At 39.7% G+C, this 19,486-nt stretch overlaps 1 protein-coding gene across 6 annotated transcripts in view; it reads right to left on the bottom strand.

Annotated features, from left to right (window-relative positions):
• The window catches only part of agrn (agrin), a 257,582-nt gene that overhangs the window by 45,839 nt on the left and 192,257 nt on the right, over nucleotides 1-19,486 (bottom strand). For all 6 annotated transcript variants that reach the window (XM_042004268.1, XM_042004269.1, XM_042004270.1 and 3 more), the window contains 7 exons: nucleotides 15,221-15,418; nucleotides 14,529-14,729; nucleotides 8,471-8,613; nucleotides 7,266-7,371; nucleotides 4,801-4,911; nucleotides 4,032-4,196; nucleotides 2,710-2,853 (listed from right to left, as the gene is read on the bottom strand). In XM_042004268.1, coding sequence (XP_041860202.1) covers nucleotides 2,710-2,853; nucleotides 4,032-4,196; nucleotides 4,801-4,911; nucleotides 7,266-7,371; nucleotides 8,471-8,613; nucleotides 14,529-14,729; nucleotides 15,221-15,418 — 1,068 coding nt within the window. The remainder of the gene's footprint in view (nucleotides 1-2,709; nucleotides 2,854-4,031; nucleotides 4,197-4,800; nucleotides 4,912-7,265; nucleotides 7,372-8,470; nucleotides 8,614-14,528; nucleotides 14,730-15,220; nucleotides 15,419-19,486) is intronic.

The raw sequence follows: 19,486 nt of genomic DNA, 5'->3' as shown, positions 1-19,486 counted from the left end.
TTTTCTAGGTGGTGGGCATGCAGTGATGGTGCATTACCACCACCAACTGGTAAGGAGTGTGGAACAGAATGACACTGAGCCCACTGAGTGCTTAATTGTTTGATATATCAGATGGGTCATCCTGTGGCCATCCTCTAAATGTAAGGTTTGAAAGCTATCACAAGCTTCATAAATAAGGAGGATAAAGTGCTTTTCAGTGGAGTCAGGTCACTGCTGTGACAAGGCATCCAAACGCCCAAAATCAGCTTCTCTCGCTGAGATAATTGCCAAATTCACACTTTGAATATGGCATTAGTAATAACTTTGTTGTTTATTTGTTAAAAAAAATTACATGTTAATTTCACAGTTTAATCTCTTTGCAATTTTGACAGCCCTCTTAAAAAGCCCCAATTTACTATATAAATGTAGCCTACATTTTTTTTCAATGATCTGTCTTTGAGAAAAGCTGTAGCTATATGGCTCTCCCTAGCACCTCCCAAAACATGAGTCACTTTTGGGTGGATGCAGGTCATTTGGACATTGCCTGTGTTTGTCCCACAGCCCATTCCACAGTTTAACCCCACATACAGACACACACAAACTCTTCCTTGTGGTTCTGACCAAGTACATTTTGAGTATTGCATTTCCCTGTAAATGTTTACCCCCATCTCTCTGGCTTAAAAGATTTTGGATATTGAGTGGTAGCAAATACTTGCTAACTTTATACATAACCTGTGCTATATAATAATGAACCAGGTCCTGAAATTTAAGTAACTTTGATTGTAAAAACAGATAATTTGTGTGATCAAGAAACCTAGCTTTCTGTATGATACAGACTGCCCTTTTCTGCAATACTGACAGTGAATAAAATGCATTTTTATAACTGTGTCCCCAGATTTCTATACAGTAGGTGAAACATGGACAAACTAACAAGTAATACAGAATATTGAGTGAATTGTAATCTAAAAGCCGCTTTATTTTATTTATGATTACAATGTTTATTTCTACTTTGTTTTGTATGAGTCTGACGTTGGGCTTTCAACTGAGTTTATCATCTAGTATCCCACCCAGGACTTTAATATATATATATATATATATATATATATATATATATATATATATATATATATATATATATATATATATATATATAATATTTAGGACCCAATACTGACCCTTGAGGGACCCCACAAGCAACCTCCAGTCACTTAGACATGTGTTCACCCATTTTTACAAACGGTTGCCTCTCAGATAAATACCTGGTGATCCAATCCAGTGCCACTCAATTAATGCCATACAGCTACAGTTTCTTAATGAGCATAATAATTTACTGTATCGAAAGCTTTCTTAAAGTCTATAAATATACCAACTGCATGTTTTCCTTAATCAAATGCATTTATTCCATCAACGGTGATTTTGTACTGTTTGCTCTAAATCAGTACCAACTCTGGTTCAGTATTTATATGTATTTAGGAAGTTTTCTAATCTGTTGTTAAAACATTTTTCCAAGATTTTTTAAAATTGTGGGAGGAGTGATACTGGTCTGTAGTTTGTATATGGATGTTTATTCGCTTGCTTGAATAATTGTATTACTTTTGCTATTTTAATTTTTTGTGAAAATGTGCCGGTTTGGAATGATAAATTGCAGATGTAAGTTAATGATTTTGAGATGCCATCAATAATTTAGTTAGTTTATTTGTTTTTTTTTTTTTTTTTTACTAGCATAAACGGCTACTGAAGTAGTCGACAAACTTGATTGAAATGTAATAGAATGTCTGTATTTCACTCTTATGTAAATGAGTGGGGATTTTTTTTTATCAACTTTATGACTGCATAAAACCCTGTTATGCTATCACAAAATTCCCAGCTATTATTCTATACTAAAATGCTCTATTATCTTCTTGTTATTGTTGTAATTTGCATAGACTATATTTTTAAAAACTGCTTAACTTTAGCAAATATGAATAAAGAGTAATTCTTTCAGTGGTGTAAAAGTGTGCACTCAGGAAATTTTGGTTCTACGGTCCCTCCCCCGTAAGATCTTTTTGAAAGGTTCCTTAAGGCCTCACAGTTGCAGGGAGCTGCATGCACTCTGCAGGATGCAACTGTGGGGTCTTTACATTGTTGCAGCATCAGAGAGGGTTAGAGGGCCCCCACCACTTAGCTCCCGCTTTTATGTGCGGCACCCTCTGAGCACCTTGTCTTTTCATCTAGCAGTGTGTGTGGTGGAGTGCGTCACCACTGTGCTGATACTGCTGGCTTCATTAAGCGTTTGACTTTCAGTCGATATCAGATGGTGAATCTTAATCAAGGAGCTGCAGGCCCCCACAGCAGGAACTAACCTTTCCTTCAACAGTGTTTTTTTAAGCCATTGCAATCACTGGGGTGGTTTACATTATTAATCAAAAAAGTAATCAATAGTCCAGATACAAGGCTACAGACGTACACATGTAAGTATTGTGAATCATCCCAAATCAGAGTGCAACATGTCCTGCACAGGCTTTTTGTACACTTCACTATTTTCCTAATCACTTTCAATTATCTATCTTGCAGCCACTTCCTTCTTTGCCAATAAACCTGATGGATGCGAAGAAGAGATGAAGAAAGAGGTGGCTGCCATGAGGCCTGTCCGCTAATCGGATAAGTGAAAAGAAAACCACTTAAGAATGATAAAGAGAAGCTTAGAGAATAGAGAAACATGTGTCTGTGGCTTTAGTATGCTCTCATTACCATTGTCACAGCCATTCATTCCCATCTTGCTTCCATCTGGGCACACATTGCACTTCATGCCCTTCACTCCCATCTTGCAGGAGCACAGACCCGACATCTGCTCACAATCATCCCGGACCGAGCCCACGGGATCGCAGCTGCATGCTGTAGAAGAAGTAGAAGGAAAAAAGGATGAGAAAGATGGATGAGAATACAGTCAGCTGATTAGTGACAATGACATGAAGAATAAAATGAATATCATATTGCATATTGTATACACAAGGCTTGAAGCAATCTTAGTCTGTGTTTTTTGCCTAATACATCTTTGTCTTGGAGTCTTCAAGTTCAGCTAGCCTTAGGGGCTGCAGAGGGAGGAGAAGGAGGAGGAGAATGAGTATGTAACAGAAACCCAAAAAAACAACCCCATCATGTTCCCAGAATCAGTGGTGTTTTTCTTGTCTTTTTTTTCTTCTCTTCTCCTGCTGAACATGGTATTGGTGTTCAGTGTGCTGTCTGCTTGCTTTGGGTAAACCTTGTTAAGGTCAGGCCGCGGTTAAGACACCTGCAGGTTTCCTGCTGCTGACTGAAACAGCTCTTTGGCTTTGGGAGCGTATGTACGACACCTTAGCGGCTGGATACAAGCCAGTCAGCATATTGCATTACACCAAGACAAACAAGGGATTGTGACCCTTCTCTTTACCTGAATACAGATAAGAATGCCTCATTCAATACAATTTTGGTAGGACTTAAAGGCACAATATGAATTAAGACAGCAAAAATTTAGTTTACAAACTACCCTTTTTATCTACATAGACTTTATACATGTTAATTATATCATTTTAAACCCTTGGAAGATTAGTTCAGAAGTATTACTATCGCTTCAGTGAGATATGCATCCTATAACTATGGTTATCTTTTGTCTTATTATCTGGAGATGTCTCTAATCATGCAGACTGTTCTCTGTAGTTACTCAGATTTGTCAGATATCTGGCTTCGAAGTCTGGTTTCATTCCAGTACAAAGATAATATATTTGTTTTGTTTTGTCAAAGAAATGAATTTAAAACAATGTATTTTCTGCAACTCAATTTTACTGTGTCAATTTTTAGGTGATAGTTCTGATTAGAAATGTTGATTAGTAAAGTACCTAAAGCATTATTTCAGAATATTTAAAGCTTCTTTGCTTAACCGGAGGCAAATAAGAAAGTGCGTTTTTGGCAAGTGAGATGTTTCCTGAGGACATGGAAAGAAAATGTAAGTATGCCATTTGCAATGTTAAGGGGAAATTAATGCAAAGTAGCAACAGTGACCTGTTGTAAATCAGCACAAAGAAATGACTCCTTACGTGTGCAGCCGCTCATGTTCTCTGTCACGATGCCGCGGAAGTTCCAGAAGCCCGGCTCGCATCTGTCACACTTCTGTCCCCCAACACCGGGCTTACAAGAACACTGCCCTGTGGCCGGGTCACATGTGCCCTTATAGGAGCCATAGACATTACACTGACAGACACCTGAGGAGCAGGACAGAGCAACATGGATGTCACCGTAAAGCTCTGCTGGGTCAGAAAGAAGAAAAATGCAGCACATGGCAACTGTTTCTGCTTCCCTAACTTTATGAAGACACAGCTGTCATGCAATTTAGAACAGCTGGTTACTACCTACTGTAATGCAGACACTGTTATAGATCTATGCAGGGCTAAAATGTTTGATAAAGCCTGTTCCACAAATAAAAGGTTCCTCCATTTTTTTCCTACAAAATCGTTTTATATACTTGTTTCTTAATGTGCATTTTCTCTATCCATACTGTATCTTCTGGCTTTTAGTGTGATGCAAGCATTTCTTCCTCCATCTGTGCACTATCATTACTCAAGATCATCAGATGAAGAGATTTTTCTGTTGATACAGTGCCACATTATCATAATTATTCCTTGGATTAAGATGAAATGTTTCAGCTGTGCAACTTCAGTACTGTAATTGCAGTCAAGGACAATAAGTCCAATGTGCTGTGGCAGCCTGATAGTATCTATTTCTTTTTTATGAAAAAAAAAAGAAAAAAAAAAATCTCAGCACAAACTGGAAGTAAAGGGTCAAAGCGGGACATAAAGCAGGACTCACTGGGACATCCAGCCTGTCCGACTCCTAAGGCTGCTGTTACATTGTCAGAGCAGCAGCCGTACAAAGACACACCGCAGTGCTGGGGTGCTGTCAGCTCCGTCGGAGATACAGCTGAAACCGTTGATTAGGTAGGAAAGAAAAGGGAGGAGAGATGGAAGATGGCACAAAAAGAGAAAGAAGAATATGTGAGTCATTTCTGCAGGGTGGGGTCTGGTGATGGTGGGTGCAGGGCGGGGATTAGACAACACAATCTCTAAGCAACATGGAACTTTTTGCCAACAATAAGATTGGCTTGAGGGGCAGAGGTGGAGAGGCTGGCAGCCGGTTTCAAGATAACAATTCTATTTGCGACTTTCCCACAATGGCACAAAATCGGGGAGAAAATGATGCTATTACTTCCAGTGAAAACAAACAATGGCATTTCTGGTAAATGTGCGGGAGCTGACATTTACCACCTACTAGGAGGCATGTTCTCTTCATTTGTTCTTGTCTAATATTATGGAACCGCGCTGCCACCCTACAACCTTCCCCAATAAGGTTAAAAAAAAGTCTGCTGCATAATGTGAAGGAATGTGCCAAGCAGTTTCTGCCTGCGCACAGTGTGTGGAGAGCTCTTTTGTTCAAGGATGCACCAGGCACCAAACTAGTGTGACAGCACCGAATGGAGAGCTACATTCAACAATGTAAAAACAAATGTGTTCCTAAACCTGGTGCTTCTCCAGAAACCGAAGAACAACAGAGAATACAATGGGAGAAGAAGGTGGCTTTGGTTAATGGCCAGGGCAAAAAAGCTCATCATTCAAATTTCCTTCAAGGTTTCAAGTGAAAACTAAACTTGTAGATTAAAAAGAAATCCCTCCTTTTTCCTTCTTTCTCTCTCTCTCTCTCTCTCTCTTTCCGTATTCCCCACCCGATCTCCTTTTTTTTCTTGTGTTGCTCATTTGGAGTTTGGAGGCTGGAGATACAGGGGCCATAAATCACACTGTTACTGGTGTGGATATGAGCCTCAGCCTAATGGTGATGACTCGGCTCGCTCTTTTTCCAGCGCTTTCCCACTCCAGAGATGGGCTTTGGACACAGTTCATTTAACTTGCCACTTTCCAGCGCTCCATTCACTCTCTGTACTGAGCCTATTAGGACAAGGAGAACTTTTAATTTCATATGTTCTTCCACCCTTCAAGGGTTTTTCCCCTTCAGTTGCTATTGTCCAGCACAATGCACATAAAGGCGTCGTGCAATATTACCTCCATATTTTCAAGGTTTGTCTCTTACTATCCAGCACATATTTACCTTTCTATCGAACCAATAATTGTTTCTTTGGGCATCCCTTGCCAAGACTTGTGCATGCAGGTAGCTATAAAAGCTTGTCTGAAATACATGAAGAAAATTTTTGCTCATGTGCATGTAGCTGGTGGCAGATTTAAAACTATTCTAAAGAGGTCGTTTTCCAGTCTTAGCACGTCTATACAGCAGTACTGAATAAAGTTTTGGATTTGAGCTCAAATGAAGTTTTTCCTTGCTTAGTTAATGTGGCAGTGAAATTATAAGAGATCTGAGTTCTTCCATTAGCCAATCCGAAAAGAGAGCCCAGAGGACTTGTACCCATGGAGTGCTCTTAAAAACCAGGATTGATTATCCATGGAGGGGAGAGAAGCGTGGCAGTCAGTGCCCAAGGAGGCTAACTCAGGCAGGAAAAGTATCTGCAGGGATGTGTGTGAAAACACTGGCAGCTCCCTTATGCTCACTCCCCTAAACTCCCTCCATCCTCCTCTCTTTTAGACCCAGGGGGAATCAAACAGGCTGAGATGATCACACAAAATCCCTGAAGTGCATTTTCCTCTGCTCCCTGGCCTGTGCTGGCAAAAGCTCTTCACTTGATATCGCCAAAGAGAGGAAGATTGTTAACCTTTGCTGCTTAGTCACTGATCTAAGCAATCAGTCTGGCTGATAAATGGCATTCAATACATGCAAAGAGAGGCCGTTTGTACTACAGCGAGTGGAGCAAAGTGGTATCCTGGGGCAAGTACAAGTTTAATGGTTTAAATTGTCAGAATGTCTGGATGGAAAATGTGACTCATTATTGCAATCAGATCAGTCTATACATGTGCCTGTGAGAAAGATTTTTTTTTAACTCTGCACACTAGCTGGCCTCAGAGCAGTGGTCAGTTTCACGATATGACCCAGAGCACTGCAGAAGTCCACTTTCCTTGAGCAAATTACACAGACAGACAAATCATATTCAAGACTGACCTTCATTATTTCATTTGCTTTTGGCTACATTGGTCACACTAAAGAGAGAGACAACAAAGCTGCTGCAAGAATCATATTCCAACTCGAGATACTTATAACCCCATCAATGGATGAAATGAGTGGAGAAATGGGATGTCAGTGACAATGAGTTATGATGGGGGTGCACCTACGCATTGTAATGACATCAAGTCTGATTGGTGTATTAATGTACCGACCTGCACAGGGTCCGTGATACTGAACAGACAAGCTCTCTTTGTTTTCACATCTTGTTCTTTTGAGCTCACAGTCGTTCTTGTAGGTCTTTCCATCTGTGCCACAAACCTACAAAAGAATTACAGGAAGGTTTAACGCACAGGCTCCTTTGGCACTGTTGCAGCATGTCATGGTTGTTTTGAAAGCACTACAAAAGAACGTAACTGGACTCCGAGAGGAGATGGTTATATGGTCAGATACCCCGCACTAATTACCACTAGGGTACACTGGAAACGAGGAATACTTAGAGGTGTAATCAATGGCAACTTCAAATACAAACAAAAACAAAAGCAAAAGTACATTTTTCTTGTTTTATGTTTCTGCTTCAGACCTGATTTCACCCAATGTGCTTTCTTAAAATATTATTTTTCTGCCCTTTAAAAGTAAAAATAAAAATATTTATTTATTGTGCAGCACTTTGACTTGGCAAAAATTTATTGAATTGTGCTTTATTAATAAAACTGACATTAAGACATGATTAACAACTATGTTGAAATGCTTTCATTTCCAAATTCTCACACATTATGTCGTCTGACAAAAGAAACTCAGTTTAATGTGGTTGAGAGCAGCTTTATTAGAAATTTGGCTGTATTAACGCACAAAAGAGGTAAAAGGTTGGATGAATATTAATTGAATTTTGGGAGGTTAAGCATTATCCATTTGACTTGAGTTGAACGTATACATGCCAAGACTTAATCAAACTTATAAAGGTGTGTTATTCTGGTCTGGAGAGACTCAATATTGTAGGGTTTTGGCAGGACTAACAGAGTAATTCACATTTTTAAATGTTATTTAAAATAACTTTGTCATTTTGTCACTTCTACATTTTTCCCTTTATATGAATTTGGTTTGTCAAACATAAAGGGAGGTCCTGCTTGCATTCAGTCACTGGATGCAGAAATAAATTATCTGTTCTGGTTTGGATACTTAAGAAGAAGTACAAAACTATGGTGAAATTAAATAAAATTCATAGGGTGTGTTTGATGCTATAATTATTAAAAGTAGTGAAATTATGTCTGATGAATTTAGTTGAGATACAATATAATAGGAAAACGAACGTGTGTGCAAATTAGATTGAAAACGACTCTGAGAAGATTAAACTGTGTGAGAAATTAGTAGAGCGTGTTATTTTTTTGTTTTTTTTTGGGGGGTTGGGGGGTGATCATACCGGGCTGGATGGCACATTTCCACAGTTGTATTCGCAGACACAAGGCTCATCCTCCATGTCCTCATCCCAAAGCCCTCCAAACTTGCGACAGCGACTCTGTTCGCAGCTCTCTGTTCCTGACCCTGACCCGCCCGAGCCACAATCTGCACACAAACACACCAGAAATACACAATCATCAACACATTTAAACAGTGTTAGGGTTTCAATTTATCAAAACACACATTTTCATGTTAAGAGTTAAGATTATTTACGCTTCCCTTATATTGGTGGCATGGAGAGAGAACCAAGGGTGATGCTGCTAGTCCAAGATAGTGACCCAGTGCTGCAAGGGCCAGAGACTGACTTAATAAATTAGACATCTCTGCACCGCCAATGAGGCATTCTTTCATTTCCATTAAATCAAAAGCAATAAGGGAAGGAAACTCTGGCCTCTGAGTTGCACAGAGAATTAGTGGTCAGGCCTGCTTTATGGGTGCCTGCTTCCTGATATGAAAATGCAACTAATTGCAAAGTGTTCTGTAAAATCTAATTATCTCTTGAGACCTTAAAAAAGTTGTCAAATCAAATCTTTAACTGTGACCCTGAGAGGCCATTCCCTTGTTTTAAAATTGTGCCTCTCTGTACCTAAGAAAGAAAAATACTCCAACTGTGCTCCTTGTAAAAGAGGCAGTAAGGACATGCAAAACCCGTAATTACTGCTCAGCATTCGTAGATTTACAAAGCAGTTTAGAGTTTAAAAAAAAGAGGGAGAAAAACACTGACAGGATGTTGTTTAGAGTTTCATTTAAGAAAAACAAATCATGCAGGCGAAGAAACTGGGAGGATCCTGCTTTTGATGTTGCAAAGTTCTCCTACAGTCGAAGTCTGGGGGGAGATTAGGTGAATGTGTGTGAATGCAGGGCATGAAAGCAGCCTGGAAGATGCAAGGAATGTCAGACAAGGAGAGGGGCTCATGAGACAGGCAGAAAGTTAATTTGAAACAAATTTGTTATTCAGAAAAGGAATACAGTCCAACTAAAAGCTCCCAGTGCAGCCAATAGACTCGAAAAACATTCAGCAGTCAAGGTGTTCCTTCCTCCTCCTGTCTTCGTGTCTTCTTTTAGGGCTCATTCAACTCTGTGTATTGATGCGTTTCCTCTAATGGTGAAATCAATGTGGTAGTGATGGAAGTACCACTTAGCATAACCCATCTTCTAAAGTAGATTATGAAGAAGGTCACAGTGCAGAGGAGGGGCAGGCGCAGATGAGGCCTTGGCTGTTCTTTGATATGGGTCATCAGCGACGGGCTGTGAGAGCTTCAGTGGTCGATACAGTAGAGGAGCCCTGACTTCATTATCTGGGGACACAACGGGGGAGCTGGAGTAGTTTGGAGCCTTTGAGAGACCACAACCACCCCCCCGCCCACAAACATCAAAACTAGTTAAGGAATCGTTCTGTCTCCATTTTAAACCCACATAACCTCCAACCCTAATCCTTTCACTTGATTATGCCGTTGTAGAAGCGTATTGATTGTGGACCGCAGTCCGAGTTTAACATAACATGTTGTGACGGAAGTAATGCACTACATAATGGCTCTCAATCTCCGGTGGCATTATTGCAAGTATTTTGCACTAGATGAAAATTGGAAAAAGGGACAGATCAGAAAGAGAAAAGCTCCTGCATCCGTTTACTGTGCGCCAGCTCAGCAAGATACAGTGAAAAGGAAATGCGTGCGCAGCCAATTCATATTCTGCTCAGGCCCCCTCACAGAGGCAAGATAAATAAATAAAAGGAGGTAAGACATTAGAAATGAATAAATAAAAGTGAAAGGCAAGGGGGGGAGGTCCTAATTAGCCGTTGTACTTTGATGTGTTGGCCACCTGCGCTGCCTATGAACCTTTCAATTAATATATTCCCAGCTAAGATGGCTGCATCAGCTATTCTCTTTGCACTGCCCATCCGTTCCTTTTTACTCAATCATGTCAGAGGCCTGAGTCTATTTAGACGAGGGAGCTCTATTAAGAAGACAGACTTCAGCAGCGGAGAGAAGAAAGGAAGTGAATTGCATAAGAATGACTTCTAAGAAAAATAGATGAGATTTAACAGAAATAATATTAAAAGTGAAGGACACAATTTATTGTCAAAACTCCACATGTGGGCCGGGCTGAGACTTTGGTCAGCCAGAATGCACTTATTATTATTATTATTATTATTGTTATTATTATTATTATTATTGTTATTATTATTATTATTATTCCTCTGACATCATCACCTGAGTAAATGTCAGCTTGCAAATTTATTGTTTTTGTTGCAGCAAATAACAAAAATGCCATTTTCCGGAGAATGAGCAGTGGTACCGTTTGTCCCATCCATCAGTTCCTTGTAAGCTCTTGATGGATGCAGTAACGTTTTACTTTAAATAAAGTTCCCAAAAGATAGACGGATGGTGCGTCACACCTGTTGAGGAGAAAGGATGGGGTGTTTGGAAATGGTTGAGGGGAGTCCCCATGACAGAAGGTTACAAGTTGTGTTCAGATGTGATAGATGGACCATTATAAGAAAATCCGCTGATCTCACCACGAGGAGTTCTTTTCCCTCTCAGCCAACCGCATCGCTTTATTTTTGATGGCTTTTTATGTATTTTGGAGTTTGATCCAACCCAAGCGGGGAGAGGAGCGGGGGCATGGATTCTGTTTCACGATGTGATCCTTGTCTTATAATCTTATTTATTATATGTCTATTCAATTAAAAGGGGCCTTGCCCCCCCGTAGGTGATGCACTGCTCTCCGTTGCCACTTTGTCAGTGTCGAGAAAAGGAGCTGAGGCCAGGCCTACCCGAGTGTGAAATTAAACAGGTGATAAATTTCCCTGTATGGCCAACAGTGGGAACACTGTCATTTTTCATTACTGCTAAATAAAAGGCAGGAGAAAACAACTTCCATTTTTATGCTGTGTGCTCCCCTCCTCCAAACAAGACTAATGAGGATGGTTTTTAAGGCAAGCCTACATAAGCAAATAAATCATGTGCTTACTTCCTCTCTGGGCTTATCTTTGATTTCATACCAATGATGTAGAGCTTTCAGCTGTCTAGAATAGAGCTAGAAAATATAATATTACAAGTTGTGACAGAGGTGCTCTGTTATACAATATATACTTCTAATTTTGCCTAAACCTACCACACATAGATCAAGGTAGGGGTGAATTTATCAGTAACAAATCCTTCGTAAGGCACGAAGCCAGAGTGAACCAGCAGGGAAAACCACCAGCATTGTTTTGACTGTGTGACATTCACAGCACATGTCCTGTGGAGGATGTGGGTCAGATTTGAAGGGGCTGAGGAAAAAAACATCCAGGAAAGAGCCTTTAGGAAAAGACAGAACTAGAAGTTGCCCCTGGGGTGAAATTTATTGATTTCTGACAATCCCATCTCCACCCCTATCTGCAAACGCACTGGTGCCGCTTTTGTCAAATGGCACAATTTTGACGGTGAACAGTGCAAAACGAAGAGGCATGAGTGGGTGGGACAGCGGGGAGTGATGGGGAGTGTTCAAAAAAAAAAAAAAAAAAAAAGGCTTCTATTGTATAAGCCTGATGGTCTCTTCTGAATCAAAATGAGCAAGTGATGGAAAAAGTAGGATATTCACAGACTCCCTTGGGGAAGTAGATGAGAGCATTTTTGTGTGATGCCAGACAAGGAATGGATAATGGAGAGTGTGAGGCTCTGAGTGTGTGGTGACAGTTAGTCTGCATTGAGGGCTTACAGTTTCATATTTCTTCATGCCCCAAATACAAAAAGGTCGCTCATCTCAGTCAATGAAATGATGTTAAATGGACTGCAGAAGCTTTGGAGGCATTATTTGCCTCACAGGCCTGTAGAAGCAGTGCAGCTGACAATGGTAGTGAGAAAAAAGACAAAAAAGGACAAGAATGAAATACCTCGGGCAAGCAATCAAAATGGAAGTGGATTCCCCTCATCTGTTTGCTCAGTCCTCTTTCTACCCACTCTCTTCTCTGCAGCCATCCCTCCCGCTGGCAGGTGTAATCTGCTCCCCTTCACACCTTGTCAGAGGATGACTATGTTCATTGCAACGACCCACTACACACAGGGGAACCGCGTTGCCACTATCTGCATGACAACCAGACGTTGACATGTTGCTCCCTCCAGAGTTGACTCCATAAAGGGCTATGTGGGGGACTGTGATATTTTGCTCCGGCCTGTCAGTGCGGATCAACATATGATCTGCATGGTAAATAAGATCTAATATCTTCAGAATATGGAGGAAAAATGGTGCTAGAGGCATGAAAAGTACTATGATGAAAATACTATGTTAAAAAAAAACATGAACTGTTTCACAAATTTATCAGTTTGCTGCAAAGAGATCCTCCTTTTAGCAGAGCTACAGTATTTCTCATTCACTCAGTACTTAATCATTATACTTTGCAGTGCTTTAGTCTTAGCTACAGCTCCTGTAGATGTTCACATCAAAACTTAGAGAATGTTGTAAGCTGAAGCTGTAAGCAAAAGCAAAAAATGTCAAATCTGAACAAGTAAAATGTACAGACTGTAATATATGAATAGTAAAGCCAGGGCAAAAGAGCTTTAAAGTGCAATCAGTGAATAGTATTGCAAAAGTCCTGACTCCAAAACTTCTGCTGCTCCAACAGACATCCATTCATACAGCAACAGCTTTTATTTTGTGATATTGGGTCAATAAGAAGTCTTTTAGATGTAAGTTACTCCATTCTATTCCTCTGATCAGTTTGTTATGCTCATGGTTAAACTGACTTCTGAATGTAGCCTGACCATCCATTAATAGGAGTACCATCCATGTCCTTGTATAAGAGCACAGAAAAGGAATTGATTCATTGACCTAGTGAGTGCAGCTCTGCTACGACAGGTGTGATATCTTCTCTTTCAGCTTGTCAGTACTGAACTTTTTCCAGTTGACCTATTACATCTCAGACAAAAACAACTGATGAACAATTCTGGTGGCAAATTGGTTTCATTGTCCACCAGTGAATAGGACAGTTTTACAGCACTGTACGTTCAGCAAGTGTGGGAGGTTTTTTTTACAAATTAGATGCATGTTATCTGCTGTGGTTATTTCTCTTACTAGGTTCTTTCTCTTTTTTTTGTGTGTGTACAAGCTTCTTTTGTTAAAGTACAGGATTGGAGCTATGGAGCTTGCTCAGCTTACTTAGGACAGTTAACTCCTACTGAACATAATCATGCAGGAGTAAATTCACTTCCAGCTGCATTATCCGGGTGTGTTATACTAACTTTGAAGTTCAACATGTTTGCATGTAATTTACAAGTCTGATTTTAGTTGTACTGATACAACAATTCCTTTTCTTTGCATGTCGTGTAAAGGTATTGGGACTAATATTTATAGAAGTCTGCAGGAGTGAGTGGCAAGATGTTAGAGGGAGACAAACCAGGAAGTTCCATCACTGAAGTTGATTCACGATGGTTGTTTGGTTGTCATTTTTCGGCAGAGGAAGCAACAGATTTTCCATTAACAGCTGGGTTAGACTGTTTGGATCGCTTCTTAGTTTTCTGTAACTGTTGCTTGCATAGTATATGATTAGCTGCATAATGGTTTACCACTGTAATACACTTTCTGGCAATTTTAGCCTTAAAGAGTATGTACACAAAGCAAATGTTAGGATTTCAAAAACTGCACCCCAATGGGTTACGTCATCCAGCTCATTAAAAACAGTCAAACTGCTGCAAGGAATAAACAACAAACAACAACTGCAGCAAACAAATTAAAATAATGATGATAAAAACTGTAAAGCCACTGAAGTTGGTTTTAAACAATTATGGCTGACATGCATTTAATCACCCCAAGGTAACTTCAGAACTGGAACTGTTTGTGTTTACAGACACACGCTATGAATTTCACTGCAATCTTTGGCGGCGTCAGATTATTGGCATGCTTTTGGAGGCATAGCCCGCCATTATGAAAACCTATAGATGACTAAACACTGTGCCACAGGTCAGTTGGTAAGGATAATTACACCACTTCAATGGGTGATTGGTTAACATAATTACAACATTTCAAAGTCCATTTCCTACCTTCATCACAGCTGCCGGGCTTCACCACATCAATTCGCCGCTCCTGTATGCAGGAGGACCTGAGGAGTTCACACTCATTATCATAGGTATCGCCATCGCTTCCACACACTGAGAAGAGGGCCTCGCCTGAGCACTGTGGGCACTCACACTTATTCTGGACACACCAGGCGCCCCAGGTACATATTTTGTTGCCACATGTTTCTGTATTACACATAGCAGAGAGAGAGAGAAAGTCAGAGCATACCAGGCTACAAAAAAAGAAAGAAATACACATGATTTGATAGATGAAATCAACACAAAAATTAATTTTTTTCATCAGGAATAAACTAATTAAAAACAGCATGGGTAACCAGATAAGATATGTGCAAACATTTCATGAAAAACACATGAAACAGAAATTATTTTTACCCAGTCTGAAAAGGATGAAGTTTAATTCCCTATCTTCCTGAGTTGTTGGGCTTGTATTACACATATATATCTACCCTTAATGTTAATAAAATGCTAATATAATACTTGAAACTACTTAATGTTCTCCAAGTGAATGCCATACCATTATTCTTGCAATTAAACTCTAATCAGCCAGGATTCATGCTCATGCCAAGATAACTTGTTTCCATTTTGGATTAAAAAATACTGACTAAAACAAAATGTTATCATTGGCCATGTACTACATAAATGTATACATTACTTACTGCACTCTCCCTGACTGACCACCCGCAAGTCCATCTGTTCCCTGCAGGCCCGCACATGCAGCTCACACTCGCTGCTGTATGTGATGCCATCGCTGCCACACACAGGCTGGTGGGACTCCACACACTCCGACGGACACACACACTGTCCGGTCTGGGCATCGCAGATCGCCCCAAAAGAGCAGTTGGCACAAGCTTCATCTGGATGGAGATAGAGGAGAAGGAAGAAGGCAAAAACTTAGTGTGCATCCATGTGTGTGTGTGTGTGTCCCATTGCTTATAAGTTTGCTATCGCCATGACTTCAGCATCAGTTGTGATTAGTGTTTAATTTACATACATCAAGATTATGTAATAATGGCATTAAGACTCATCATGGCTCTATGGAGCATTTAAATCATAAAGAATGCTGTCTTTTCTTTATGTATTCTTTCATAAGCTGTGAAGTGGTTAATGATTCACAGCAGCACAGCCAATATATGAAGTCTAGAGATGCTAAGTCAATATGGAACAAGTGTAAAATAGTCTTGAAGTCCAGCTAAGGTTTGTTCAACTGATCTGAAAAAGGAAACCTATCTCATACAATACACACATACAGGTTAAAACCAAGTAATGAGATAAAAAAGGGAGACCAAAAAGAATTCTGCTGAAGGACATATCTGAGGAGGAATGTTCAAAATAAAGATACTTAACCCTGAAGCCCTACTCTGGATGTTTTTGTCCATTTTTCTCAACTTTTTTTTTCTATTTGGTGATTATTTCGACTGTGTTGTAGCAAGCGGCATGAATTTTTGAAATAACTCTACTATTTAGACACATTTTTTTCTTTTTCTTTTACATCCTTTATACTCTGTTGATAAATTTAGTACCCTCTATTGATCCTTGTGGCCAAAGTGTCCACAAATATTAAACATTTAATCATTTTTGGGATTTTAACCCTCTAAATGCCTATTTAAAATTTGAGCTACTGCCTCATTTATTTAAAAAAAACAAACAAAAAAACAACACAAAAACTGAAGTATTTTCCATATAATTGCTACAGCCCTCTACCATCTCTCTACATCCCTCTAAATATTAGAGGGATGGCTCTTTGATGGTGATTAGACACTGTGAAACATCAGTAACAAAACTGATTTGCTTCCATTTATATTTTTTATGTAGTGTCAAAAACTCCCACTGGGGACCTTCATGACCTACATGCCCAAAAAACCGCTATGAAATCATCATACATCAGTTTTTTTTCTGTTTTTTTTTTTCTTTTTAAACACTTTTGATCACTTGAACACCTTCAGACCTGCTCAAAACTACCAAACATTCAATCATTTTAAGACGTTTAACTGGCAATTTCATTATTTGAATTATTTATTATTCTTTAAAAAAAACATACAAAAGATTAAACATTTTATAGAAAATAAATATCATGTGACTTTAGTGGTGATAAGAGTCTAGGATATGTCCAAGATCAGCAACAAAACTGATCTGATGCATTAGTATTGTTGTAATGTATTAGGGCCTATCATACTTCCTCTGGAGACCTTTGTGGTCAAAACTGTCCCCACTGACTTCCATTAAAACAATATATTTTAATCTCACTGTGCTTACAGTTTAAAATCATTCATTTTTTTAATATCAACATTTCATTTAGAAGAAAAGAAGTGATATTTCACATTTCTGCTGGATTCCATGATTCAACTAGTTTCCCATTGTAGGGACACGCAGGAAATCCTGGTATTTTTTACAGTTATATTATGGAGCTGTGGGGCCACCAAGGGACACAAAGATTTTTTTTGTGTATGTGTGAAATAATTTCCTAATCTATATCTTAATCAACATTTTGATAATCAAAAAAATGCTCCCACATGCACAAAGAAATCACTCTTAGTGCCTCTTGGTCCCAATGGGACAAAAGTGGAAGGCTTTATACTAAATGCTAATTGAAAGCTGGACACTGCTCATCTGACTACTATAGCCCCAAAGCAAAGCTTTGTGCCTGGGAAATTAGCTAAAAGACTAGCTTTCCTGGTATTACTCATAATTTGAGCAGTTGTTATTATCCGTCTTAAGACATTCTAGTTTGCTTGTGATTCCAAACCGGGTGGTTCATATTTGTCCCTCCTCTCTAAAAAGATTGCACTAGAAGGCTTAGAAAGCTTATGAGACTTTCCATTCACTTGTATCATCTCTTGAGAACTTGTTTGTGGAGGCAAATTTTCTCCCTGACGCAAAAGTAAGACAGGATCAGACATGTCCAGGGTACTTACATGTGCCTCATGAGGGCAGAAAATAAATGAGAAGGTAATGTGGATCAGAAGTAGAGACACCTTTCCCTCTGACACCAGTCATACCACAAGGATTGCATTAGCGCAGCTCACTATCACATTCAATTAACAGCAAGCTAATAACTGCTGCTGATTTAGCACTAATTGAGAGGCAATGCTGCTCACTGGAACCTGCCACAATATTAATCTGTTTATTACTCCTTTAGTCTTGCATGTCCTCCATCTCTTTATCTGCTGTTAGCATCCATTCCTTCACTGGATTAACAGCCCTGACTTGGCTGTATGTGGCTTTCTAAATTTAAACTATTTTTCTTATATTAGCCTGTGGAAGTAAATGTGTAATTGTCTGTAAACTTCTGTGAAGATGCACCTGAAACGTAAAAGGGTTTTCACTTAGGATACAGTGTGCAGTGGGGTAGAGCAAAGTGCATGGGGAGCAGAGTGCACACATGCAAATTGAGTGTAAGTTCAGTAGCTGTTAGAAGTTGTCTGTAAAAATATCCAGGAAGTAGTTACTTTTTCCAGATGCAAACTCGGATGCAGGATTGATCTGTCGAACTGTCAGAAGAAAAGCCCTGGCTTTACCTAAACTGAGGAGGAGGAGGAGGAAGAGATGAGCAGCAGCTAAGAGGATGTGGGTTCATAATTCCCTTATAACAAGATAGGAGTTTGGAGAGTTTAGGCTCATTCAGGAGCTGCACCTGCACAGTGGCTGCTCCAGGTCTACTTCAGGCTGAATAGAGAGTAATTTGACAGCCTGTTGAGGAGAGTTACACCGAGACTCACAAAAATGAGAACCAGCTTTAGGCAGCCATCACTCTATACAATGTCTGGCAGTTTTCCTGAGGGGGGTGATTTGTTGATAACTTCCAGATTCCCATTGACTGAACACGTAGACGTGTCATCACAGAGCCCTGCACCCAAGTTGAAATGATTTTAAGTTCAGCTCAGAGTGCACGGTGATACAGCTAATCTTGCCTGGACTTTCTTTCTTCTTGTTTGCCGGGTGTAAATAAACTGCAGCAACCAAATCCTAAAATCTTGTAGAAGACTTCTGAGAAGGGCGGAGGGCTGTAAAGATCCCTAATGGTACCCCTGCTTTTGGAACTGAGTGTAACACAGTCCCACTAAAGAGTAATGCTTGGATGCATGTAATGTTTTTCTCATGCAGTTTAAATGTATAATTTACAACCAGACTCAGTATAAATGTCATTGCTCCTCCTATCTCAACACTGCAGGTAGGTTTAGGCTGTAAAAGATACTGGACAAAAGAGCTCCTCTGCTTGAGGTTTTTTGTGACAAATATAAATAAACATGAAATATAAGTGTCTGTAAAATGGGGTTGCTGTGGTCATGGCTCTTCTAAGGTTGCAGGAGCTATAAATCAGGAAGTGGTTGTGGCGGTGGTGAGCGTTGTCCTTTATCAGGTCCTGTGTCCTGATAGCAGCCTCGCTTCTTTATCAGCTCTTGCCCCTCGTGCCTGACTCTCTGCACTGCCTGATCCTCCAGACAACATGTATCACAGACAGAAAAGAAGGGGAGCTGCAGTTCAAAGCCAGGAGCAGCGAGGGGATTGTAGCCATTACAGATAATGTTATGAAGTCCACTTTTTTGTTCTCCGATTCACTCACCTCTGACTCTGTCATCACTTATTCAGAGCTTCTGAAAGTTACGGACTTTAAAAATATGAGAAGTTCACACTTTAAGGTAAAAAAGTTTTGTGGTGCATTACTGAAAAGACAAGACAATAACAAGTGTTTAGAGTTGTAATATTTCAAAATGCATCTTTTATGTCAGGCATTCCTGAAATCAATACAGTCTTTTCCAACCAAGATATAGTACTTTTTTAATACTAAATGTATATAAAAATTACCCTGCCTAGAAAAAGGCTGTCAGATATAGACATGTTTTAAGTGTGTAGAGATGGGCTAAGCATCAGACACCCTTACACACTGAGCCAGCACTGGCACCCAGACCAGTGGAGTTGGAATG

This window comes from Melanotaenia boesemani, chromosome 13 (genome assembly GCF_017639745.1).
Source record: "Melanotaenia boesemani isolate fMelBoe1 chromosome 13, fMelBoe1.pri, whole genome shotgun sequence".
NCBI classification, from domain to species: domain Eukaryota; kingdom Metazoa; phylum Chordata; class Actinopteri; order Atheriniformes; family Melanotaeniidae; genus Melanotaenia; species Melanotaenia boesemani.
Note: the sequence above shows the minus strand (reverse complement) of the source record. Positions and strands in the feature narration are given on the sequence as shown.